Source organism: Mchenga conophoros, linkage group LG5, assembly GCF_057382185.1.
Source record: "Mchenga conophoros isolate Kocher_MC1m ecotype Shallow Benthic linkage group LG5, M_conophoros_male_GT1.1, whole genome shotgun sequence".
NCBI lineage: Eukaryota > Metazoa > Chordata > Actinopteri > Cichliformes > Cichlidae > Mchenga > Mchenga conophoros.
Genome location: NC_140530.1, coordinates 36,600,864 through 36,628,072, shown reverse-complemented (window position 1 = coordinate 36,628,072; position 27,209 = coordinate 36,600,864). Strand labels below are relative to the sequence as shown.

At 38.6% G+C, this 27,209-nt stretch overlaps 2 protein-coding genes across 4 annotated transcripts in view; one reads left to right on the top strand and one right to left on the bottom strand.

Annotated features, from left to right (window-relative positions):
• Window positions 1–7,759, top strand: part of LOC146575032 (protein phosphatase 1 regulatory subunit 1A-like) — a 36,796-nt gene extending 29,037 nt beyond the window's left edge. The window contains exons 7-8 of the mRNA XM_085275233.1: window positions 1,804–1,932; window positions 5,051–7,759. Coding sequence (XP_085131359.1) covers window positions 1,804–1,932; window positions 5,051–5,121 — 200 coding nt within the window. The 3' untranslated portion in view covers window positions 5,122–7,759. The remainder of the gene's footprint in view (window positions 1–1,803; window positions 1,933–5,050) is intronic.
• Window positions 7,760–9,193: 1,434 nt separating this feature from the next.
• LOC146575031 (dual specificity calcium/calmodulin-dependent 3',5'-cyclic nucleotide phosphodiesterase 1B-like) lies at window positions 9,194–26,954 on the bottom strand. Of its 3 annotated transcripts, none has more exons than XM_085275231.1 (14): window positions 26,405–26,954; window positions 24,520–24,633; window positions 22,035–22,217; window positions 20,900–20,966; window positions 20,660–20,776; window positions 20,144–20,284; window positions 18,730–18,830; window positions 16,346–16,471; window positions 14,858–14,959; window positions 14,524–14,644; window positions 11,706–11,787; window positions 11,214–11,331; window positions 10,003–10,139; window positions 9,194–9,600 (listed from the first exon to the last, which is right to left on the bottom strand). In XM_085275231.1, exons 1-14 carry the CDS (start codon window positions 26,455–26,457, stop codon window positions 9,506–9,508), a joined length of 1,557 nt encoding a protein of 518 aa, XP_085131357.1. In that variant the 5' UTR covers window positions 26,458–26,954; the 3' UTR covers window positions 9,194–9,505. The 3 variants fall into 3 exon arrangements, with proteins under 3 accessions (XP_085131357.1, XP_085131356.1, XP_085131358.1); XM_085275230.1 differs by lacking the exon at window positions 26,405–26,954 and adding an exon at window positions 25,248–25,674; XM_085275232.1 differs by lacking the exon at window positions 26,405–26,954 and adding an exon at window positions 22,744–22,810.
• Window positions 26,955–27,209: the final 255 nt, after the last annotated feature.

Genomic DNA, 27,209 nt, shown 5'->3' with positions numbered 1-27,209 from the left:
CTTACATTCACACTCACAGTCATACAATGTTTTGTTGTTAAAATGCCTTTAATTACTTTCAGTTATTACGCTCACACTCTGACGGATGCAACAGAGACAATTTGGGGTTCTGAACATTTCTTCATGCAGACTGGAAGAACTGGGAAACAAAATACTCACCTTCTATTTGTAACCAACTCAATTTCTACTTCCTCTCCCTTATTTGGACATGAATATAATACTTGTGTAAATCTGCTTGGTTGCTTTTGATTTTTGTATCTCAGTCAGTCAGTGCAGCATAAGGGGGAATAAATATTGCTTACAAAACATAAATTAATTTATGAATAAAGCCTGAGGGGTGACTGCGGGGGGAAAGGGTATAGAAACGAATGAAAAGATGGTTATGAAGCAGTATGAAGGTCCTAAAGTGGAAGGAGAAGATGGAAGGCCATGCCGTGTGGCATCATAAAAAGCTGAAAATACTGGAAATAACAAACACAGCACATTAATATGACCCTGGGGTGTTCGATAAGGGGAAAAGGGATAAAAGTAAAGAAGAAAATGAGGCAAGAAACATTAAGATGTCTGTAAGGAATGTATGTAAATCGATGATGGATCAGGAGAAAAGGGGGAGGGTAGACGTGAAACAAAGGCATCAGATAAAAATGGGAGAATATGAGGAAATATGCTTTAAAAAAAAGTCAGAATTTAAAAGAATTGTTCGTTTCCTTGTCACGATGTGAAGAAACCACATTTGTCTCAGTATCATCAATAAAAATTTAGCTAGCTGCTTGTTTAGTTTAGCATGATAGACTAGATGGAATAAAACAGGAAATATCTAGTACAAATAATATAGTTAGCTTAACATAATTAGTATATTTTAACTTTTATGTTATTTTGATGACATACTGTAATTATGTTGACACATCATGCAACAAATCATTTAAAATGATTTGATAAAAAGAAAACGTCTTATAACCATCTCTGTTCTCGGTTCACTTTGCTGTCCAGATAAGGAAACACTTTCTCTGCATTATCAAAGAGCAGCCCGGCTGTCCTTGAGGCCCTTTTTAGAGCCAAAACAAACAGCACCAAAAAAATTAAATAGGTCAGGGTGCTCCCAAAGGCTCCATTAGGAATTAACTTTTTCAGCCTCCAGTGAAACCTCACCAAATACAGGGTTTCACTGCAGAAACCATTAGCCGTACCCAGGTAGTTTGGTTTTGATATTTTGTCAGATTGTTGTAATATTCAGTACTAATGTTGACTCTCCTTTTAAAAAAAAAAAATCTCCTGGCTTTGCTTTTGTCTGATGACAAAACCAGAGGTGAGTTTTTCGGGGTCAGGGATAACAGTTCAGTGTAATGGAAGGTGGATACAAGGTCACGGCATACACTGTGTACACTTTAGTAATTGGCCGGGACTAATGCATCATGAGTGGACAAGACTCTTTTTTTTCTGAAGCTGTAATAGCACAGGGCCATTTTTTTAAATCCGCTGTAACACAGATGTGTTTGTGGTGTAAAAGCTTCAAAAGCTTTACACTGACATTTTTTTTTAATCTTTTTGCATTATTCACCTTATAGATGAGCTGCAGATTAAGTCCTCAGTCCGGGTGAAAGGAGTTAACAGCAAGATAGGGGAAATAAATGAATGATTATTAACATCAGTTGTTGGCAGCTTTGCTCAAAGATCACCAACTGGACACTTCAGGTGCAATTGTTGATGAGACTAGTTGAAATAACGAAAACATCTTCATCCTTTTCAACTCAGTTTGAACTTCCATTCCATCTTGTTTACCATTCGTCTTTCTGCCCTCTGCAGAGTTCTCGAGGGAGAGTCTATTAGAGGCTGCCGGTGGGCTCGAGTGTCCCCTCACCAAGGAGAAAGAGGATTGCTTCAGTGTTGCCAGTGTAGCAGATCCCTCATCGCAACAAAACAATGCACAAGCAGGTACATAACTGTCATTAGAGCCTTGCTTTTTGCAGAAAATGTCTCCAACGTGGTCTTTTCCTCAGGGGACTCCTCATCCTCCACGCAGCCGGCAGGATTTATTTAAATTTGTTAAACTGCGAAACAGCTTTGGCTTGCTGTCATATAATCATGGCTCGTCAACAAACATCTGTGAAGTGGCTTTGATCCCCATTTCACAGAGCACCGACATGGCTGAAATACCCTGAGAGGAAGGTACACACACGAGTGGAAAAATCAGGTTTGGGAAAAGGGGGCAGGAGGAGAGCTAATACTGGCATATGGTGCAAATGGAGCATGTAGAGCTTGTCTTTTTTCCCCTTTCTGTATTTCATTCTTTCTTTCTCGCTGAAATGTATTATTACTGGGGTGGCTGTAGCTCAGGTTGCAGAGCAGGTCAGCCACTAATCAGAAGGTCGGTGGTTCGATCCCAGGCTGCATCCTGGCTGCATGCCAAATATCCTTGGCAAGATACTAACCCCGTGTTTGCCTACTGGTGGTGGTCAGAGGGCCCGGTGGCGCCTGTGTCCGGCAGCCTCGCCTCTGTCAGTGCGCCCCAGGGCAGCTGTGGCTACAATGTAGCTTGCTATCGCCAGTGTGTGAATGTGTGTGTGAATGGGTGGATGACTGAATGTAGTGTAAAGCGCTTTGGGGTCCTATGGACTAGAAAAGCGCTATACAAATGCAGGCCATTTACCATTTCTTTTCTATGACTTGCTGTGAGTCCTAAAATCTTTCATGAGGCATTGATGGTCTTATTAGTGAACCCACAGCTGAAATAAGCCCAACATCTCTCCAGTCTTGCACTTTTAAAATTCATATAAATTTTTTTAATCATATTTCACATGCTGAGACAAACACAGCTCACTCCTGGCTACTGATCATTTGATAGGATGATACAAATGCTGCTCATTGATTTCAACTGTAGTAAGTGTCATGTGAGCAAAGGGAAACCTGTGACTACAAGTTCACCATTGCAGGTAACACACCACTTGGCTGGTTGACTCACTTGACTTAATTTCTCACACATTTGGATTTTGAGCGACAGTGTGGGCCTCATGGATGCGGAGTAATACAAATCTTAGCTCAACTACATAGTTACATTTAATGAGCTATGTTTGGAGAAGCACAGTTTAGGGTCGTGAAAACCCAATCTGATTTATCCATGCATGGTGTGAAGTCTTGGGTCATCAGAGAGATTCAGCACACCTGTTCCAGCTCCACTATCAGCTGGTTAACAAGTCTGTCTCCTCTCTCTGCTTTCCATCTTGTAAATCTTTCACAGCACACATTTTGACCTGTCACAGTAAGGAAAGCACAAGTAAAATTAATGATGCTTCACTTCCTTAAGTGTTCCAATATTATAAACCATGACAGTGAAATGCCAAACACTGTATATAAACGATGGACATACCCTCCAGGTATGATGTCACTTCAGCAGTGTTGGGAAGGTTACGTTTTAAATGCATTCACTACAGATTACAGAATACATGCACCAAAATGTAATTTGTAATGTATTCTGTTAAGTTACTCAATGTGAGCAACATACTGTGAATACTTTGGATTACTTGGTATATCGCGAGTAGCCTTCAGTAATAGTAATAAATCACACAGCAATAGTAGATCGAAGGTACTGAAGTGGCACATAACCCAGGTAGCTACCTCAGCTACAGGTAGTTGCAGTAGGCTAACATTTGTTTTTTAAAAAGAACTGACTTCCAGATGTTTCTTTGGGTTTGATGCTGAGAGCAGCTTGGTTGCTGGCAAACAGAGTTTGCATTGCACAGTCATATTCCCCCATTCCTTTCTTCTTTAAATGTGAAGTGGTGTCGGAATTGCCAAACAAGAAATGAATTCCTGCCCATGCAGTGCTGCCTCTGTTGTGCTGGCTCCGGGTCCATTGTTTAACTGACGCCACCAAAATTAGCAGGACGTTGTTACATTAGAACCGTTTGTTTGGGTTTCTGGCAATGCGTGGAATTACTAAAATTAGAGTGTGGATAGCCTAACATATGAAACTGGAAATGACTGTTGTGTAATCCATTTATTTCAACAAAGTAGCTGTATTCTAATTATCACCTATTTAAATGGTAACTTTAACGAAATGCAGTTACTCACTTCACCCGTCGCCCACTGGTGGTGGTCAGAGGGCCCGGTGGCGCCAGTGTCCGGCAGCCTCGCCTCTGTCAGTGCGCCCCAGGGTGGCTGTGGCTACAATGTAGCTTGCCATCACCAGTGTGTGAATGTGTGTGTGAATGGGTGGATGACTGAATGTGTAAAGCGCTTTGGGGTCCTTGGGGACTAGTGAAGCGCTATACAAATACAGGCCATTTACCATTTACTCCCCAACACTGCACTTCAGTTTTTCACTACTCAGTCTTCAAATATCAGACAAAAGCCGAACTCAGCTCAGAGAAAGAGACTGTTATTTTTAGCTATTTATTTTAGCATGACAAAAAAAAATAATGTTGACAACCATATACTAAATTAGCAATGAGTGTGCAGATACCTACAGATAGCCAGAGTGAGAGAGAGAGATGCAGGTCTGGGCTTTATCCTGGTTCAGCTGAATACTTCACCTGAGTGGAAATCGAGCATCATCAACACACCTGTGCTTTCCAAAACATGCTTTGGGTTTGTTGTTTCATTTATCATGTCGTTTTAACAGGCAGAAGGTTTAGAGGGATGACAGCAAATAGAGAATATGACAGAATCAGGGTAACCCCTGATTTTATTGATCCCACGCCAGAGGTTTAAATTCAGGCTTCATCTGGTATCTGCTACTTCTGACATGTACTCATGTGAACACCCAGTGATTCTGGAAGCTTTAATAAAATAATAAATTTACTAATGCCCATAGTACTCAATAAAAAGCTAAATGCATGTAATGTTTATGTAGCAATATGTTGATTACGCGCTTACCTTATTGTTCATATGCAACCCCCCCCCCAAAAAAGCACAGCAGCAAAAAGAAAAAAATTGGAGAAATACTAAATAAGCTGTAAATATTTATTGTTTATTTGCACAAGTCCATTAAAATCTCCAGCGTCAGCCTCCAGCCTCTTCTCTCACTCTTTTGTCTCTGTCTATATTTCTGCAGAAACAAAAGCAGGAGTGAGTCAGCCGGCAGAGGAGAAGACAAAGAAATGCAGCCTGAAGACAGAGAAATAGAGCAGTCCTCTGTGCAACACAATGCTGCTCAGTCTGCTCAGTCAGCCCTACACAATGACAGAAGATTGTGTCTGCAGATTCACTTTTTCAAAACATCAGGGCTTCAATATTCCTCTACGGGCAGGCCTTAGTTACCACCTTGAGAAAAAAAACAAAAGTTTCTACATTTATTTTGTGTCACAAATCTTGTGTAGAGAGACAGTTGTTATAATTATGTTTGTTTTTGTTAAAGCTCCCCCCGCACTAAATTAAAACTAGCCTATTGTATCCCCCAACTGGGATTTATTATCTGGTTAATGGGACAAGCTTTCATGTCTTACTCACACATATATTATCATAATCTGTCACAGGTTTAATATCCCGTTGATTTATCAAAGACAACAAATATTTTATTTGCAATCAATGTAGACATTTTCAATCAATTTATACGTGCCATGAATTCAACATTTATTGTTCCATCTCGTAGCAATAAAATAGCATCAGAACCTTGTAAGTAACCAGAGACAAAACCTTCGATTTAAATTCAAATGCCGCCTCGTATGAGCAACCAGAAAAGACAGAAATAAATGTGGGTTTATTGATATTTTATAGTAAACCTATATTTGGATTTTTGAACAACTCGGTTGATATTTACAAATATTTTTAAGGCCAACTGCAATTTTATTTATATTATTAATAATTAGTCGATTAAACACATGGAAGAAACTAGAAAGCCATTTTTGATCATAATTATGATTTCCTTTGGCTCCAGTGGGTCTCAAACTGTCGAGCCTGCCTGGTGGGGCAGACAAGCACGGTGTGTGGGTGGCTGTGATTACCAAAGTTACAAAATAAGGTGAAACTAAACTGACTGAAAAATGTAAAAAGAGGCTAATGACCGTTGATCTGTATTTTGTTGAGCTGTCATCCTTGCTCGACTTCTGAAGGCGGGCGTGCCAGAAAGTTTGGTAACCACAGCCTTGAACTGTGTCTACACAGAGCACATTTCAGACATTTTCTTCAGACATTTGTCCCACATATGTCTGACAGAAGAGTCGCTCATAGGTTAATCACACTGGGCATTAATTGAAATTCAATCTATAGAAGTTTATTTTCATGCTTTAAGTCTATTTTCATACATTCTGCGCTCACAGTTGCAGTGATTACGTCCAACAAACTTTTACACACACAGAGCTCTGTGTAGATGCAGTTTCATGCTCTGCAGTTCTAAACAGACAAAACGTATAATGTCATTTCTTGGAAATATTTTTAATGTGATCATTTCTAGATGAAATGATTCACAAATAATCCCAGAAAACATATTTTTCTGCAGCCTTAACATCATCCCAAGCCTGCAGGTATTGACTCTGTAAACAGATGGAAAAAGAAATCCAGTCAGAAACCAGTCCAGCCATCAGAAAAGTAGACTAATTATACTGTAACAGCTGTCATTCTGGTTTTGTTTTCATTTTTAAGAATAGAGAATTACTCCCGATACAAATAGGAAGGCACTGCTTGTTGAATGAGAGAAAACAGAAAAACCAACCTGCAAGCTAAAGTGCAGCACATTAAACCACATCTAACTGCTGGTCTGACTCTGACTCCCCTGGTTATGCTTCAGGGCCACTGCTAACGATTGCCTGTAGCTTAAAGGCTACAGGGCAGATATGTTTACTTAGTTTGTTATTTGTGTGGCTAAGATTCAAACTCCTGTCAGTCAGTCACACACATGCAGACAGCTGAAGAGAAGCACCGCTGACCTTTCCCCAAAGTCATTTTAGTTCTTTTTAGCATAAAGGGAGGGAGAAAGCCTGTCTTTAAGTCTTTAAACCCTGTGTGAGCAATTGTTACTCAATAAGAAGTAGAAAGCTATGTCAGCTTACAGTAATGCATGTACTGATAACTAGACTATTACCCTTCTTGTAAATGTCTAGTTGATAAACAGGGTACAACCGATCGTCTCTAAAGCTCCGTTTGCATATTTAGGATTAACAAGGAGGAATCCATCCTCAGTGAGTAAATTGCACCCTCATTTTTGACACATGAATGGTTCTTGGGAATTTAAATTCTGGTCATGAAACACCCTCTTGCATGGCACTGAATGTACAGTGACTTGTTGTCTACGCCCAAGGTACTTACTGTGCTTCATTTTGTACAAAAAAACCCAACAAATTTAAACACTTTTTTTTTTTAACTGCAGCATTTTATTTGTGTTCTAGTTTGTAACAAAGACATCTTAAAGTCATCAGCACACTAAATATTTGTCATGTAATCTGTCTTTGTATCACTGAAGTGGCATCATGTGACAATCTTTCTATAACCTTCACATCATACTTGACATGTCTAAATGGAATAAATGAACAAAACTAAATCTGAAGTTTCAGTGTCACTTTAGGAGATTAATCAGCCACAGCAACAGCCGTTTGTTACTCAGTTGCCAACAATGGTCACTTTATCCACGATGAACAAGAAGAACAGTAAAACATTCCTCTGCAAGCTTTGTTTTTCTCCTGCAATGTATTTATGGGTAAACTTGTTTTTTGAATGGTAGTAGTGTACTTTACTTGAATAACATGGACTTTTTTTGTTCTAGTTTTACTTGATTGATGATTACATCTGTAATCTAAATTTGTTTGATACAATAAAATGTTTAAATTGGTGATTGTTTTCTTTTTTTTGTAGGAAAGATTATATGAACTTCATCAGTAGCGTTAGCATGAAGATGCAAAGAACCAGGAGAGCTTTGCCCATTCAAGTGTCAAAAAAAGAAAACCAGATGCATTTTAGCAGGAATTCTTAAAGTCTTCACGTATCGTTGCATCATTGGTCATGCGCTCAGCTAAAGCTGATTTTAACTTTACTCTAAAAATAGACGCTCTGCTATTAAATAATTTAATGCAATCTGAAGCAAGAGCATAAAAGCACATATTTTTCATAAAAGGACAAGATTTCACAAATGCATTTTGTAACACTGCAGCAGTTTAAGCTGCGTGGGATACTGTATCTTTACAGACTGCTGTGAACAAGTTTAGCTGTTAAAGCGTTTCACCTTTGTGATTGGAGGTGGACATAGTGAAGGATCCTTTCAGAATAAAAGCCCAATTGCACTTTATCTGTTAGAGAGACTTAAAAAATATTTTGTAATGTACATTTACACTGTTGCACCTAAAATTTAGCTGAATTATAGAAAGGATATCCATATCTTACAGAACAGTTTTTTCTTTAACACAAGACTCTTTGTGTAACAGTCATTACTGTCTTGCTGTGTGATGGATTTATATTCATTTTATATTCAAAGTGGGTGTTGGGATGGAAGCTCAAATCATGCAAATCATACTGACAAGCAGCAGAGCTGTGTCTTCAGTTGTTGTTGTGGCATTTATTCATTTAAAGACTATCAGCTGATTCAAATTAGAAAAAGATTTTTTTCCCATCTGTTGTAAGAAGAAAAGCGATGGTGCAATTCCAAACTGCTTCACTGACGAGCATTAAAATATGAAGCTGGTTGTGAAGCTGAACTACCCCTGGGCCATTGCAGTCTTTGCTCTATAGCTCCTCTTGCTGGGAGAGCAGAGAACACTTTAAATTTGAATGCATGCTTTACCATCTTCCATCCATTCGCTACCGCTTTTCAGGGTCGCAGGGGCTTTGCCATCTTATAATGGTTAATTTTGGCTGACCAAACATCGGCCTCTACCTCTTTATTATTTATTATTACTACTTATTCCTTAAAGTATTTCTCCCTTTTAAATTCTAAGAGCCTCTTTAGTTCACTTGCATTATTACTTTTTAATTCATTATCATTATTTTTGAGGTGCAATAACCAAGGAACTATGGTATGATTGCTTTCTAAATACAAGATAATTAATACAGAGTAATATCAAATTTTACCTTCTACAATAAAGGCTCTTCAAAAGAAATTTAAAATATTGCTTTTAAGTAAAAAAAAAAAGAAAAGTTAACTGTTGTACGTTTGGAAAATGCAAAACATAACCGATTTAACTTAAGTTCCTATATTGAGTTGTCATGTCTGGATTACTGGCCCATGTGTAAATATGTCCCAGACAAAGAAACAGACTACAAAAAACTCATATATGACACAAAGTTTATTTTAAGGTTAAATGATTGTTTTATGCTTTGAAAGTTCAAATGTAACTTACAGCTGTTTAGTTGACAAATTAAATTAATGATATGGACTAGACTGTATAACATGACCAGCATGTGTACTTTTGTATTTAAATTATTGTAGTATGCTACATTTAAAATGAGGACGTTTCTGTGATTACGCTACATCTTACCTTGGTAAGATCTCTCAGTTTTTAAAGTAAAAGGTATCTGAGTTTTGTTACAAAAGTGTTACTTTTTTCTATTCTGCAAACACGTATTACAAAGGAGCTGCTGTCTGCTATTTTGTATCTGTAGTGGGGTCTTGCAGGGATTTTTCTGACAACACTTCTTGTCTCGATCGCTGCTCTTTTGTCTCGCCGGGGTCTGAAAATCCTGGAGGATATAGAAGATTGGGAAAAGACATCAGAAAATCTAGTTAGGTTGAATAGAAAATAATATCTGTATGAATTCATCTCAACATGAGATCATTCTAAAATGAATTTAGATAACAAATCAAATCAAGGGTACTGAGCGCATTTATGGAACAAAGAGGCTTTTCCTAAGCCAGATCAGCAACAGGTCTTTTATTCTACTTTAAAAGAGGTTGTCAAGCTTTTTAAAGGTGATCTTTTTAAATTTGAGTTGTTGAAATATGTGCGAGCAGAAAAGGAGACTAAGTAGAATATAAAATTAAGTATAGACATTTAAATAAAACCTCAATTGTGTTTATTTTTTTTATATTTTAATGCATATTTGTGATTTTTGCACGTATAAACAAATAATTATGCAACCCACCATTTGAGCCACTTTCCTTCCATTTGAGCTTGTTGTCCTCAGTGTGCCGTGTCCAAGTAGAGCGGAAGCTCACCAGCTCAGCTGTGATGTGTGCGAGGCTCCACTGCAGGCCTCTGGAGCTCTCCTTCCAAAGATTACTGGTGAAAGAAAACAGTGCTGTTTGTATGCATATTCATATTCCAGTCATGAAAACAAATGACTCAGCTTAACCTGAGATTTTCTACACCAAGGTAAAGGATTGCACTTTTTTTCCATGAAATTATCTTCAAATATATCTTCAATAAAAAGAAAACAAATTAAAAGGAAAATAAGCAGCACATAAACAGGATTTTGTGCTGACACTTTTGGGTTCCTACTGACTTTGGTTATCCTTCTGGTGTGTCTAAAATGAGCAGTTACTGCTACAAATTTGAAGATTAATTCACCTTTGAATAATGATCATGTTTTGTCACTCAAAATTATCAAGTCATGATTACAGGTTTTTGACCAACTCAGCAAATGATAGTAACATAAAAAACACGGTGTACATGATCAACATATACATAGAAAGCAAAGAATTAGTGAAACTACAAGCTCCAAGTGTAAAACTGCAAAAGAGCCAAAAACTGAAGTTTCCTGAATAACCAGAGCTTGACTTCAAAAGCATGTCAAGTAGACCTTCACGTTAAACTGACCAGCTTTACAGCATAATTAAAGCCTGAAAAAAGTTTGAAGTTAATTTCCTCCTTTTGGGACAACTGTATAGATACTTTTTTTTTTTAACAAGTCCCCAGTTTGAATTCTATTAAAGCTAAAAAATTATGCAGTGTCAGTGCTGTGTCTGTCCATCTGAGTGACAGATGGAGCCATTTAATGACTAATTGTACTAAGACACACGAAGGAAGTAGGTTTTCAAGAGTTTTAAAATCAGTTTTAGTCAAACTCTGTGTGCCACTCAATATCACAGTAAAAACAGACTTCTAATGTGTGTCAAATGCTTTGGCGCGATATGGCAGCCTCGCTTCTGTCAGTCTGCCCCAGGGCAGCTGTGGCTACAACTGTAGTTTACCTCCACCAGTGAGTGAATGAATAGTGGTATTGTAAAGCGCTTTGGGTGCCTTGAAAAGCGCTATATAAATCCAATCCATCATTATTATTATTATATTAATATCTAAAACCAAAAGTGCAATAAAGTTTATTTTCCCAGCAGGTTTCACAGGCCTTGTGTTTACCTATGTCTGTTGCAGGGGTCTGGTGGGCCTGGGTTCTCTTCCACCAAAGGAATAACAATCTTTTCAGCCATATCGGTCAGCAGAGAAAATGTAGGATACACAATGAAGTCTATGAAACCTGCGAGAACAAAATCCAGCATATCAACATGTGAAGTAAACTGTTAGTGACTCAAAAATACTAAAACCTTGTTACGTCTTTAATGTCAGTAAAGAAATTTGAGTGCATTTCAGTGATTCAAACACTAAAATTCAAAGGGCATATGCTGCAATATCACTGTGAACTGTTAAAAATAAAATGAACATAAATCCTGCCACTGGCTTGTTACTTTTGGAAAGAGAAAAAATGTGATTAGCTTCACTAGAGAATAAATTTTACTTGTTTTATGTATCTGAGATGGATATTTATTGAAAATCTTACAAAGGCATAAACAACAGACAAAAGCGATGAGGAAGCTGGTTTTAAAAAAAGAGGGTGTGATTTATGAGACGTACCGATCTGGGATTCAGCTACTAGGGTGGTTTGTCGATCACACAGTGGAGAGAAGGGGAGGCCGAGCTCTGCCTCTCTATCACCCTCACAAAGATAGAAAGAGAGAAAGAAGATACTTAAAGGGCATCCCACACAACACCTGAAAATAACTTTTAAAAGGTCAGTTTGTTCCAACAGTCGCCTCCTGAAACTATGAGACTGTTCAAACGTTTTTTAATTAACAGCCAAACAGAAAGAAAACGTGTTTCATAGGTACGCACACGTCTTGTTTCTGAGACAACAACGCTCTCCCACACCTCTTCTGTTCTGATCTCCTTCAGATCCAGGTAGTAAAAAAAGCAGAGTGGGAGCAGCTTCGTGCAGCAGTCACTGTAAATACACTCACTACAGTCGTGCCAACTAACATCGCCAAAAAGCCAGACAATCAGGACAGCAAGCATTTTCTCTGTGGGGTAATTATGTTCTCATAGTAACTCAGACATCAACAGAAAGAGTCCCTCCACCTGATTGGATAACTGCGTCTCCTGCTGAGCTGAAGAACAGCTATAGCGTCAGCTGATGCTTTAAAGTCAAGACCAAAAGCCACTTCTTGCAGTCCTCAGCTTTTGGCTCATTATATTGTTTTATTATATACTTTTCCCCAAAGGTCAACAAAAACATGATAGCTTGACTTTCTATTTGGGGTTTGTGAGGCTTTAAAGGCAACAACACTGATTCTCTGCAGTCCTCTATTTCCCATATGTAACCCTTTAAAGTCAAGTGCATTACATTATATATGACATGTACATGGGTTTTTGAGACTACATAAGATCTGAAAAAAAGTCATAACAAAAATATACATTTTTAAGCAATGAATTACAAAATAAAGCAAAATTTATTTTGATATTGAATTTATGTTTTATTATTTTGTCAGAATGTTCAATAAACAATTATTATTAAAGCAATTATTTCATGGTTCAGGCTTTAAAGGGTTAAAACTTGAGCTGTTAAGATTGATTAATTTTTTTAGTACCAAAGTAATGCAGAATAAGCTGTTAGGAGAGATTTTCCTTCTCTGCTGCCTCTGCGTCATATCAACGAGATATTTTTATGGATTTCTTTAGCTCTGACGTAATATCCACCCTCCCTATACAAGCAATTTACAAAAACTGCTGCCTCTTATTAGGCATGCAGCCCTTTGACTCATCAATCATGCAGTTAATAACAGAGCTAATAAGTCAGATGGAGACCAGGGAGCACCAGGGCAGATATGGAGATGTCTAAGAATATAACATAATGTGTTCTTTTATATTTTGAATTTACATTTATTGTGTGGCAAAAGCCTGCGAGCACCGAGAACTACAAATGAGCTGGCATCTAAACCACATGCAATCAAGGACAACCTTTGAGACAGGCTACATAAACTCTAATGCACTTTTGTTTTAGAAAATGACCGCCATCCTTACTAACAAGCCTGAAAATCAAATCACATATACTGGGAAGCCAGTGCATGTAAGTGCATGTAAGTGCATGTAAGAAGCTGAATGATAAAATGCTGGATTTAACCGCTACAGGCAACAAAGTATATACATCATCTTTGTTGGCTTTGTGTTTAGGGCACAGCTAATGGCAATCCTAACAGATAAACAACAATAGTGTACAGCATAACATGTTAGTCGTCAGCAAGGTCGAACGACAGAGGCCTGGCAAATAAGGGAAGTAAGTGAAGGCACAGAGACTGATAAGATCTATAGAGGAAGTAAATGTCTAATATGGTAGGATAAAGAGAGAGGCCTAACATACTATGTACTAAGCTCTCTCTGAGGTATGGCTTCAGGCTCCAGTGTAACATTTTTTCACCACTGAGGAATCAAATTGGAGGATTTGGACTTCCTCTACAATCATCTACAATCATCATTCATCTGCAGAGTATAGTGAACAAGAAAGCTCACAAATTTGAATCTGGACTCCAACGTGGAATCAGTGATGTAAGAACAGTGGCATCACAGTGGCTACACTTTATTTTTATCCAGTAACAAGATGTCCTGTTTTAATTAGTGAGTTTGGAAGTTAGCAGGCAGATTTTCTTGTTGGTTGGCGAGATTAAAGCTAGTTGTTCCCCTTGTTTTCTGTATTTGCACTAAGCTGAGCTGGGTAGCTGCTGGCTTAAACTCTTTATTGACTACACACTATTTACTGTTCATCTTCTCATCTAACTGTTGGCAACAAGTAGCTTATTCTTTTATCCAAAACAAATCTTCTTTCAGCTTCTCTCTTTAGGTGTTGCCACACTGTCCTCCTCTGTCTCAGGTCTTCCTTCACTATATCCATGAAGGTCCACATTAAACATGCTTTGTCCACTTTATGCTCGATCCCTCCTCTGCACATGTTTAAACCATCTCAGGCTCATCTCTCTAACTCTAACTGATGTACTCATTTGTAATTGTGTCCATCCTCGTCACTCCCAACACAGAGAGGACTACGTTTGGTGACTTTGCCACTGACTCTAAGCCACATGTCATAGCCAATCAAATCACAGATCTCTCCTTCACATCTCTAGTTATCCTTGTTGACATGAATCCATGCTCATCACTAGTCAAAATAGTAGTTATATGGTGCTTAAAAGTGGGGGGTAAAGACCCACTGAGCAAGCACTTTTAGAAAGTAGAAAAAAAATTCTTGATAACAGGAAAGAATCTGCAACAAAACAGGCTCAGAGAGGAGCCTGCCACTCTGCCCTTGAATTTGTGTGAAATAAAATGAAGAGCATAGCGAGATGACAAACAACAAATAGGAAATATCTCAGGCCTGTTAAGCAGAATATATATATATAGTGCCTACCTGTCTGAAAAACTCCTCCATCAAGGTTTTGGTCCAGCGAGAGTGCAGCGCCCAAGGCTTGGATGGATGACTTATGTCAGCCGTGTGCAGTAACAGAGACAGTGCTTTGGGCTTGTCAATCCTGGTGTAGAGAGCATAAGGCAACCACTGTTTTAACTGTTGTTTTGTTGTGTCTCCAGACTGAAAAGCAGACTAAACAGCAGCCAGCCTGAACCCAAACTGCCTGCATCATGTGCAGGCTATTCTAATCAGCTCACTGCACTCCAAGCATCCATTACATGGCCTGCTGATTATGCGCCACAGTGCAAACAACAGCACAGTCTATTAGCAGTACCGTTCTTGTTGTTGTAGACAGGATTTCATCGCTTTGACTTGGAGAAGGTGGGAGGACATGTCAGTGGACAACACCATCTCTATAACGAGTGACCGCAGCTCCCTGTGAGAACGCACACACACAAAAACACACAGTGTACAAGTTGACCTTGGCTGATGAGGAGTGAGTAAAAATGACAGACAGGAAGGCTCAATGGGGTTGTAACCTGTTTAGATTTCCTAATAGATTTCCTTGTTCCCATGGCAACACTGACTGCTAGAAAAGCCCACTAAAGTATGCAGCTGGGGTTTATCTTGTGTGATATCAGCACAGCTCCCCAATCGCATATTCTGTGAGTAATATATGAAGCAGCAGCCAACAAAGAAGCTATGCAGAGTATAGATATGTTGTTATCGCAGACTGCACCGCAGACCATCAACTACAGCTAACTTTTACTTTAAATGTATGTATCACAACATTCCTATAGCATCTACCAAATGCAACTTCTTTACTACATTTCCAAGTTTAGACGCTGTAGTCAGAGTTTGTTATGTTTGTTATTCCTCTGCTGTTTGGTGAATATGTCGTTACACGATATCTTAGGAGGTCAAAGACCAGGGTCAGCTATAAGAGACACTGTATGCTTTCCCATAAGTGCACTAACCAACTTGAGGTCTGGGGGCTGTTTCCTTAAAGCAAAGCATGTCAGTTTATATGTAAAATAACGATAATAAAATAGAATAATGACATAATTATAAATGTCGTCACAGATAAAAATCTAAATGTTGTCAAAAGCCACAAACTAGCTCCAAACTACAGAACTGATATTTAAAACTAGTGAATAAATGTACTGCAATTGTTTCAGTCGATTCCATATATCCATAATAAAATAAAACAAAAGTATTAATTAATAAAATGTTACTTTTTGGCCAATTAGTTTTTCCTAGAGGTCACATTGGAAACACACTAAGATAAACAAATTATAGCTTTGCTCTCCTACATTCTCCTGCAGCATGAATTCTCCGTTATTTATTTTTCTTCTCCCAATGTTGTATCATGCCTATGCATATACACGCATATGAGGACTTACTGCAAACCTAATCTACATTTAACAGCTGTCTTTGCCCAGACTCTAACTAAATGTTGCTGTTGCTGTTGGTTAAAACCTCATTTATAACATTGTTAACAAATTTATTTCTGCAGGGGACTTTTGACTTTTCAGAATGCCCTTTAACACCAACAGCTCGATGGGGACATTTTTACACAGGCTTGTGAAGTTCATACATACAGACAGCAAAAATGTTTCTCCAACAAGAGATCAACAGGTGAGCAACTGATCACACAGCTAATAGAGGAGGGAAAACTTTTCTACGACCTATTTATGTCTCCCTGTGACTGTCTGCTCGGGAGGGAAAATGGGTCATGATTTATAACACACAAAAATTAATTATTATTAAGGTTATAAAAATATGAAAATAATATTAACACTGTAAAATTTTGAGGTCTTACATCCATTCCTCCCGCGTCAAATTAATAAAGATGTTCATTTGGTCGTCCAGCAGTAGGCGGAATGCTGCACTCAGGTGATGGCTCTCTTGTACAGACCGGTCATTGTAGATCAATGCAAACTCTGACCTTGGAGACAAAAGGTGAGTGGAGATTATTACAGACAGTCGACGGACAGATGGGCAGGTTGTAAAGTGTTCCTGTGCATTAAAGTGAAAACTTCAATAACACAGTTGCTCTGAGTGAAGGAGGTGAGACTGAGATAAAAGGAGAGTCCTCTGGGAACAATTTAATGACTGTGACTGCAAGCCTTTAATGATGAATTTTAAAGTGCTGAAGAGGAGGTGGGATGTAATGAAAAATGACACAGTGTGGGTATTAATGACTCACTAAAGTAAGATAATTAACGGATTTATCAATCAAGCATCCTGTATCCCCTCATTGTCATTCAGCTGTTAAAATGGGTAATAAAGCCCACTGTGGACAGTTTTCCAATTAGTATTTATTTTTAAGCTTCTGCCACCTTTCACCAGTGAAATAAACATTGAATAAAACACTTAAGGAAATGGTTTTAAAGACAACAACACAAAGGTGTGTGTTAAAGTGGTCTGTTGGGGAGTGTAAAAAGTGTGTGGTAAAAAATGAAAAATTCTGGTAAGACTTCTGTGGGTCTGTAATTTCCTAATATTCATGATTCAGTTCAATTGAATTTTATTTATACACCAAATCACAACAACAGGTGACTCAAGGCACTTTATGTTGTAAGGTAGACCCTGCAATAATGCATACAGAGAAAAACCCAACAATCATATGACCCCCTATGAGCAAGCACTTTGGCGACAGTGGGAAGGAAAAACTCCCTTTTAACAGGAAGAAACCTCCGACAGAACCAGGCTCATTTATTCATAATGTTTTTCCTTTCATTGCTATGCAGATGACAGAGACATACTTTTTAAAAAAAAAATCTAGTGACCCTAAAAGTCTAGCTGATGACTTTATAACTATTTAGTCTATATAGTTATATTTGGGTGGCACATTTTCGTCAACTCAATACCTGAAAATTAGAAATTATATTACTTAATCTTATAAATTACAGTGCAAAAGTCTCATTTCTTTATATTTCTGCTTGGAAAATGAGAAAAAAGGCAAAAGCACCCAAAATGTGTCTTTTCTTGATGAGGCTTCAGTGGACAGCAGATCATCAAACAAAAAACCCCAAACATTCCTCTGAAAATGGTCAAGACACAAGAACTTGATGCTCAAGACTTTTGCACAGCACAGCACAGTAGAGTACTGTTCCTTTGGTAATCGCCAGGTTAGGCTACTACGTTCTCCTCTGGTTTACATGGAAAGTTAATTTCTTGGCTTCCTACTCATTTTAGCAGACACACATTACCCCGATCCTGATCCCCTACTAGCTCTCTGCCTGTTTTAGAATTGATTTTAAGTGCAATCACATTTAACACATGTTCGTGTCTGGCCCTGTGCCACATTCAGGCAGCACTTCTGCCTGAAAGTTGAGGCTTAATGTCAAATGCAGTCATGGCTTTCGCATCAGGGCCTGTCAGCTATGAAATGAGGAGAAATGTTTGAAATGAGGAAGTCTCGTAGAATCAGAGGCTTCCAATAAATCACTTCGTAAAATACATTTTTATAGACGTGCTTTTATGTGATGCCATTTCATGTGATGTCGTCCTTTATAGGTTTTTAATGTTTGAATAACATCTCTCTTGTCTTGCATATTATTTCTGGGGTTTTCTTTTTTAGCCTTTCATTATTTGTTTTGCACCCACATTTTAATCTTTCTTTTTTTCATTTGAATCTGTCTCCACTTTAAATAAATTGCACCTGTTATTTTTGTTGTTTTATTCTCTTTGTGTCCTTTTGCTTGTCAGGCAAGGCACTTTGTAAAGTCTGTTGTTAAAGGTGCTATACATAATAACTTATTGCATTGATTTTTCAGCCCATATCATATATATATTACATATCTATCTCAAAGTCAGATGATGTTCCAAGTAGAGTTACTGACTTTGGGATAGATCTGCTGTTCAGATGTGCTCTTTTACTGTGGGCAGGCATCTTTGTACTTTATTCCCGAAATAAAGCATGATGATGATGGGTGCCATGAGACTACGTTCTTCAGTCCTCCTAAGTGGAAAGTCTAAAAATACGATGTTCTGTCCATGAAGTTGTGTTTGCCTTAGAGGGTTCTCACTCGCTCTCTTACTAAAACGATACAGAGGAAAGAAGAAAACTATACTGAGGTACGCTTTAAGAAAGCGTACCTCACTATTTCTGTACTTCCTGATATCTCTTACTATTTTACAGTTTCATAACAGGAGGTGGCTCATATATAGCTGAGAAAATATTGCAGAAAAAAAGCTTACTTTGTGTGGATGTGAAAGTTATTTGTAGTTCCTGTGTGTTCATAGTCATGGATGGCTGCAGCAAACAGGGATGCCATCACCTCGAGCTCTGTCAGCCAGTGCTTGATAGACACAAATATAAAACCATTAAAACAACAGTACTATAATGGTAAAAAGAAAGTACACCATCTTTCAGTTAAAAGTTTTAAATATATACATGATAAAAGTCATCTGGTCCTTATCTGGCCTTAGAAGTAGCAGAATACAACCACCCACCATGGTGGTTGTATTTGCGCACCACAGCAGCTTCACCCATGACGCTTTTTATAGCTCCACATTCATGTCCAGTGGTGTAGGTGCTTGCCCACACAGAGCCTACAAGTGTTAAAAATATGTAAAGTGTCCACTGCAGTCACTGTCTGTGCTTTTAATGCAGCATTTTTATTTATATTGGAATGTTTTATGGTTCGCTTGTATAAGTCATGTGTGTCCAGTGATGTGCAGTTAGGATGTTGGAGCACCTTGGGGTGGGGGGTAAAGACCCCTTTCCGCTCATTGTCTAAATGGAAACATGTACAACGGAAATGTACACAGACACATTCGCAAGACCATAAATTATGCTTTACTCGCTAAGCCAAAAGTCTGTATGTGCAATATTTCCAGAGACACCCTTCATAAAGGTCAGATGATGAAGACAGCAACTCATAGAGTGCATAGATACAATGTAACAAGTTGAAAGTCCTGACATGGGAACTCCCTAACGTGGGGAGGCCTTGAAAAACATAAAGGCCATCATCTCTTTATTTAGTCTCCATAATTTTCACTCTGAAACAGCAGTGCTTAGTGGGTTAAAGAAAAGTTAGAATGGAACAGATCCTGTTTCCCTGCAACACCATCGCCACCAAAACAGGAAGTATCATTTCTATTGTCACAGGACTGCAGGCTCTGAAAGTAAAAGTCATTTTGGAATTTGATTGTTATTTGTGCTCTACAATCGATCCTTACTGTGGTGCTAACGTCAGGCAGTGACTCTGGTCATTAGCCTTCATCTTCAGGGTGATAATGAATGCCACATGTATTTAAAAAAAATGTAAATGCAATCCATAAGAGTTGTTAGGATATTTTAGTCTGTCGATATACTTCTAAAAAACATTTTACACAGTGTAATCCACATTTGTAAAAGCAACAGATCACTGCAAATTAGGAAAGTGACTCCTAAAGAAATAGGTTATATATTTGTTACCTATTTGTCTATTCAGTCAAAGCAAATGGGACACAGTGCCACAGAAAGGCCAGCAAGCTTGGAAAGTGTTAAAAGGTGGGCCGCTACACATTCTTCCTTTTGATTTTTTCATGGAATTTTCAGAAAATTAAAAAGAAAAGTTATCACACCGGCCTTATCCTTTAATAGAAAATCCAGGTTAGTCTTTTGTACCACAAGTCCGGAGCGCAGCAGCAGACAGTGCAGTGTCTGAGTTACATCAGCAGCGTGAACGTGGTTGTGGTAGGGGTTGTTGTATTTGCAGTATCCTCTCTCCAGCGCAGACAGAAATTCTGTGAGGCACGAGATGGGAATCTGCAAAAATAGTTACATAATCATCAAAAGTAAAGCTATGTTTAAAATACCACAGGTTCACAAAGTTTATGTCAACAGTAAAAGCTAAAACAACCTGGATGTTGTAATAAGGCATGATGCATGTGATTTACACACATAATTTGCTAACCCATTAGCCCTCCAAACACCACAAAGGATAATAAAACCCATATGCCTGATAATATCTGCAAATGACAACACCAGTTCCTCACAATAATACTCCTTCAGAGTGGCTCTGATTATATTACAGTGAGATCTTCCATCCAAAGCACTGAAATTCTCCAATGACTATAATGAGTCATTGTATAGACGATGAACTATATACAAACTAAACAATGAAATGCAAAGTTAAAAGACCTTAAAGCGACTGTTGAGCTCATATCTGGTGATCAACTCAAAGAACAGAGTTCGGAGTGCATGATCAGAGCTGGCTGAGTTCAGAGCAAACACATCAAAGCTCCAACGGTCCACGTCCTAAAGAGCAAGAGAGGAAAGTACTGGTGTATACTTTTGGTGTGTATACGATAGATTATGTGATGTCCATATTTTTAGCTAAGATCCAACCCACTGTGAGAGTTATGATTAGAGGGGGCTTACCCTGAGGCAATTTACGACCGCTGCAGGTTGGTCCGGCATGGCTGCTGTGTAGGCCCTCTTGAACATCCTGGAATAAGGGAATGTTTAGGGTGAGTTCAGTTAAAGTTCAGATGTTGACGCTGTGCAGCGACCTCGGTTTAGGAGCTGTTTATATAACTCCTCTAAAGTCCCTGTCTGCTTTGGAAGGAAGTTTTAACAAGAAAATGGAGATAATGTTTCACAGCCGTGTGTAGCAGGCTGTGTTTGCTGTGGACGTAATAATAACAACAGAGTGTGAGCTTGTATCGGACTTATTGTACAGACAATGAAATCAGTAATTTATAATGGGACTTTTATTATATGAGATGCTTGTTTCCTTGTTTCTTATTATTTAAGTTTCATAAAAGAGAGTTACTGCTGTATGACTGCTTCTGTGTCTTCCAGTCAGTATTTTATGAATTGCTGTTTTAAAAAACGATTCCAGGGTTTTGAGTTCTTGTTTATCATTTTGAGTTTTGCATTCAAATTTTGATTTCATAATGACTCTGGTCATGACACTTTGAGCTTCCATTCTTGTTGAGATTTCATTGTCATTCTAGTGATGTCTGTTATTGTCTGTTATAGTATTGAGTAGTTGGCCCCAGTTTTTATTTTATTTTATTCTGTTCTCGTATAGTTCTCGTTCCCCTGTGGTTCCCTGTGTTTGCTTTTACCTGCTGTGCATCTCTCTCCTGGTCTTCTGGGTAGCAGTGTCCCAATTTTAGCTTCATGGCAGGTTTTCTGTGGTATCTCATTTACTTTCTGTCTTTTCTTTCCTTTATGATCTGCTCCTCTTCAGCCTTTTTTACCTTCCTTTACTTGTTCCTCCTGCGTTCTGCCCTCATAACTGTCCTGTTTCCCAGTCAATCTCCTCTGTGTATATATTCTGTATAGTTTAGCCTCATTGTTTAATCCATGTTTATGTTCTGTGTCTTTCCATCATTTTTGCCTTTTAGATTTTTTTGTCTGGATTTTCTGTTTTTTTTAGATTATCATGTCTGGGTCTTTCTTTTATTTCTATAATTTCCCTACAGTACATGTCCTGCATTTGGATCCTTTCCATAACATCATTCATTATGCTTGCAGTTCTGAAATAGAAATGAATGAAACGTAATACCGCTCCACAAATATCCCAGCTTGCACTGCATGCACAATGCTGCGAAACTTGGGCTTCTCATCAGAGCGCCGCGTAGGACGGCGGATCTTCTGGGTGAAAGTGGAAGCCAGCCAGTCGGTGACCTCTGACGGCACCCCGTCTGACTGCAGTTGCTGGAGGTCATCTTCAGACTCCAGACACTGCCTGTGAGAAACAGTGACTGTTAGACAATATTAAGACACGGTAAAAATGAAGACTGAGAATGAATGAGCAGCACTAATAATGTGCCTCTGCGATATCACTGTGGTTCAGAGACGTTTAATGGTGTAAGGATAATTTTATATTACACATTTAGATTTATTTAGAAATACTTCCATTAACTGTCCAGTCAAAAGTTTAATTTAAAATTTTAATTTCAATTGTATGTCTGTTAAATAAGCTAAGTAAGAAGTTACTACTCCCAGAAAGACTTTTGGCACTTTTTACTCTGGTTTTTATGAAAGGCAACCAAAAGAGACTTCATCGTACTGCTTCCACTCAAATATTAGCAGAGAAACAGCACCTAAAATTGCAGAAAGCAACATGTTTTTTTTCACTCTGTTTTCTCTATGACACACTGGATCATAAAATCCTCCGTTTCACACTTCATGGATTGTGTACCTCAGGCTTTGTAAATCAGGCTACCAGACCACCATTCCTGAAAGACCACTTTCTGCTGTTAGACACTTACATGGCTGCTGTGCTGATGACACCAAACTTTTCTTATCAGTTTCCTCATCTGACATGCAGGGGAAGGCCTGAGAAGTCAGGAGAAAAAGAAAGTTTTCATAGGACTCTATGCAGTCCTGTGAAAAACTAAGTACACCCTTAGTGAATCCATAGGAAATAAGAAAGTAGGTAGCTATCAGGAGCTAATCAGATCCCCGTGATTAATTGATCATCAGAAGGTGTGGGCACTTCTATAAAGGTACAGGCGTTGTCATTTTGCTGGTGTGAAGCATTCAGGTGAGTGCAATGAAACAATCTTTCCAGGAGATTCACAACAAGGTCAGACCACGCCATAAGGTCAAACACATTACAAAAAAACCCAAGAGCTACAGCTCAGATTCTACAGGCCTCAACTAGCATATTAAATGTTAAAGCTCATAACAGTACAATAAGAAAAAGACAGAACAAGTACAGCATGTTTGGAAGGGTTGCCAGGAAAAAGCCTTGTCTCTCCAAAAAGAAATTGGCAGCACGACTTAGGTTTGTAAAGTTGCATCGAAACAAACCGCAAGACTTCTGGAACAATGTGTTTTGGACAGAAAAGACCAAAGCTGAGATGTCTGGTCATAATGCATGCAGCTGAAAACAGTCATGAACAATAGTTTTCAGACTAGTTTAGCAGAACCTGGGCTCTTTACACTCATTGTCACACATGAACTCCTCTATATACCACAATATGCTAGACTCAAATGTGGGGCCATCTGCTCAACTGCTAAATTGGGTGAAATTAGGTCATGCAACACGTCATTGATACCACACCAACAATCTAGAGCAGAATTGCTGAAAAAGAAAAGAATGAAGGTGATAAAATGGCTCAGTCAAAGTCCAGACCTCAACCTGACTGAACTGAGAACTCTGCATAAACACATTTGTCAAACAACTCAAGAGTGGGCCTAAAATTCTCCACAATGATTTGAGAACTGATAAGGTCATATAGACAATAAGCTACCGCATAACGGGGTGTACTTATTTTTTCACAGGATTAGATATAATCGGGTGAAAACTTTCTTTTTCATATGACTTTCACTGCTAATCCATGTGATTGTTAAAATACTTCTATCAGCCATCTGTAGCTAACCCAAAATCCCACTTTCTCACACATGCTGGTTTCTAGTTTCTGTTTGTAACAGTTTCAAAACTAGCTATATCTCTTAGAGAACACTGTGGTCATTTAGTTTAGTCGCAATGGTGAAATGTGCCCCAGATGAGTCACTGTTTAAAGGAATAACTAAACAAAACAGGTGTTAAGTTCTCATTAGGGACTTTAGGGATGTACAAAGGTGAGTTGCCATTTTCAGTCTCTGCACTAAGCTAAGCTAACAAATTTCCCACGTGTGGGACTAATAAAGGTTATCTTATCTTATCTTATCTTAACCTGCTGCTGATTGCAACTTCATATTGTAGCAACATGACAGTGTTATCAATGATCTCATCAAAGTCTTTAAAAAGTACTTTAAAAGTACAAGACAACTCAGAGGAAGATGTAAGTGAAGCTGATCAAACAGACATGAACTGATCTTTTTTCAGTTATAAAAGCTAATCACACATTAGGTGTCCCATGTACTCCTTGAATAACATCTTTTACACTTATATTGTTTTTCTGGCAGGACTATACTGTGGTGGTTAGTGCTTTCCCCTCGCTGCTTACCCAGGATGTGAAAGCTCAGCACTGATCTACAAAACTGATCTACAATTTTATCTTCTTTTTCTTCTTCTTCTTCTTATTGTATTATTTTACCTTGTTCCATCGAGGTACACTGCCTCTAGTAACGATGCTGTGTATTCCAGGTTCTTTTTGATTTCTTCAAAATCAACATCTTTCTCGTCTAGCTGCTTCAGCATGCTCCTCAGCCTGAAAGTAAACGAAATATTGGAATCATTTTTGGTGCTTGAAAATTGTTGCACGTCTCAGCATCCACGTGCAATAAGTAAAAAGCGGGATGGGTAAACATTAAAGTTCTGTTTGGGTCCAGAAACAATAGCTAAGGAACAAAAATCAGTGTTTTCTGTGACTTATTCTGCCTACGGTGTTATTTTAGGATACAAATAGGAACAGCTTGAACCTGCAGCTCCGTGAACAGGTCTTTGCAGACCGACAGCACTTGTTGTTGTCTTGAGTCAGTGAAATGACGTCCAAAGTGTTTTAACAATCAGTTGAGAAATCCTGATGAACGGAAAAAGCTCATTTGGAAGTGATTTAAGTGCCAAGCTGTCCAAAAAGGGCATCATTAGTGCCAAATTTTCCATGAGAGGAAAGCTTCCCATGGTTAGGCCCTTATGTAACTCAAATTATATCAAAATATACTCCCTGAAAAAAATCATAATTTTGTGCTTTATCTAAATGTTCTCTGAGAACACGCTGCCTCTTTTTGGTTTCGAAACTTTTAATCAAATTACGTGCTGGAAGCACATCCCCTCAAGTATAATAGAAAGCAAATGCTCGATGTCGCTCAGAGTGTAACCCACCTGCCTGTGTTACTGTAACCTCCTCTCAGGAATGAGTCCCAAAGCTCCGCGTCTGATCCAGTTGTCATTAAATTCGTATCCTTAGTTTGTAGGACTGGAATCTTTCTGCTGTGATTGTGTTTTCATTTGACTTCTGAAATATATCGACGTGATAATATACAGTATCCGTGCCGCAGATAATTTCTTCAAAACATCTTAGTGCGTTGCCCATATGGTGACCAGAATGACTGTGTTCAAACAGCGTAAGGCCGGGCAATGGAGCCAACTCCTGGGGATGAGACGCTCACAGCTTTTCAAGTGTTTATCACGCTGGCAAAGGCTTTTGAAAGCTGTCGAGTCATAAAAATAGCATGCATCTGAATACCACCGCTCACTTTCTATCTCAAGTAATCTTTCATGATAACACAGCCTTTTTTGTTTCAACTGTTTGCGGCAGAAGAACCTTTGACAGGACGTTTACAGGAAATTACTCGTCAAGTGCACTCGTGAAAGTGTGTTTATAGAAAAAGATGACAAATTCTCCTTTGGCTCAAGCATTGTTGAATCTACACATCTACACACTGCAGAATGTCGTCCTCTCCAAGTATAGATGAGCACAAGAGAATGGACTTAATGGCATCTCATTTGCAAGCACAAATTAATAAAACAACGTCATCCCAACCCCCATCCCTGTCCGCACTCAAAACCCCACAAGGTTTGGAGCTCTGAACCCTGCTCAAACTAAAAAACAGATGAGTTCACCAAAACAAAACCACATGACCCACCGCTTCTGCAACAGCTACCTCCTTCAGCAAAAGCGTGGGCAAGACAAGTGTTCACACTTGGAGTAAAACACGTTTCTTCTCTCATGTCACTATGTATATTTGTACGACCAAAAGGTTAAACGCAAAATACTTGTTGAACTTAATTAGAGCAAATACGGTGTGAAACATGTCAAACCATAACCCTCTAACTCCGAGTGTATTTTTGAGTCACACATTTCCACTTTTGCAAAACAGAAAATCTCCTGCATAGAAATGCTGTGCTGCTGAACGTTATTGTAACATAAAACAAACAAAAGCAAGCATGTTTGATAAAGTCCTCTTGCCCTGTTCATGTAATCAAATAGAAGCTGGAGTGTGTAGTGAACTAAACATAAAGTCTATTAATTGTCTTACCTAGAGATGGGTATCTGGAGCTTTTTCTTACGGATTCGAACCAGTTCAGCCATTCCGTGCTCAAGCTGTGCTCTGATGGACCCCAGAGTTCAGTAAAAAAAGAAAGAAAGAAAGAAAACAATGCCAATATAAAAAAATAAAAATAAAATGTATTTTAGGGAACTAGTAAGCAGAAAAGTTCTGCAAACTACCAACGCAAACTTTATGTGTCCTGAGACAGACTTCTGTTTCAACAACTCTCCCACCCACTTCTGGGGGAACCTACTCCACTTCTCTCTGATTGGTTAGGCGGGCCCAAACCGTGTCAGTGTGTGCACATGTGTGTGTGAGAGAGAGAGAGCGAGAGAGAGAGAGAGAGAGCCGCTGTGAGTGTCTTTGTCAGACCATGAGTGTTTGTGTATATGTGTACACCCGTTGTGTGAGGTGTGAGAGAGTTGACCTCACTCGCTGATGAAGTGTTGACTGCAAGGCTTTCAAGCAGTGTGTACTCAAATCCCAAATGAGAATTTTCCACCGGCCGCAAATCAGAGAACTGCACAGAGAGTCTTTCAGTGAAGCCCACCAGAGCCACTCAAACCAAAACATATAAACAAAACTTGTCCTTGAAAGCCGTCCGCAAAAGCGCAGTAGGTTAACTGCTGTTATTGGTGCAGCTATGCACAAAAATGTGCCATGTCTTTAAACTGATTACTTTTTTGCAATTGTTGCACAAAATGTAAGCTTCAAAAACATGTGAAATCAGCCTAATAATTCATTTCAACAACAGATTTCTTGGTTTCGCTTTACTTACATTTACTAAAATGTG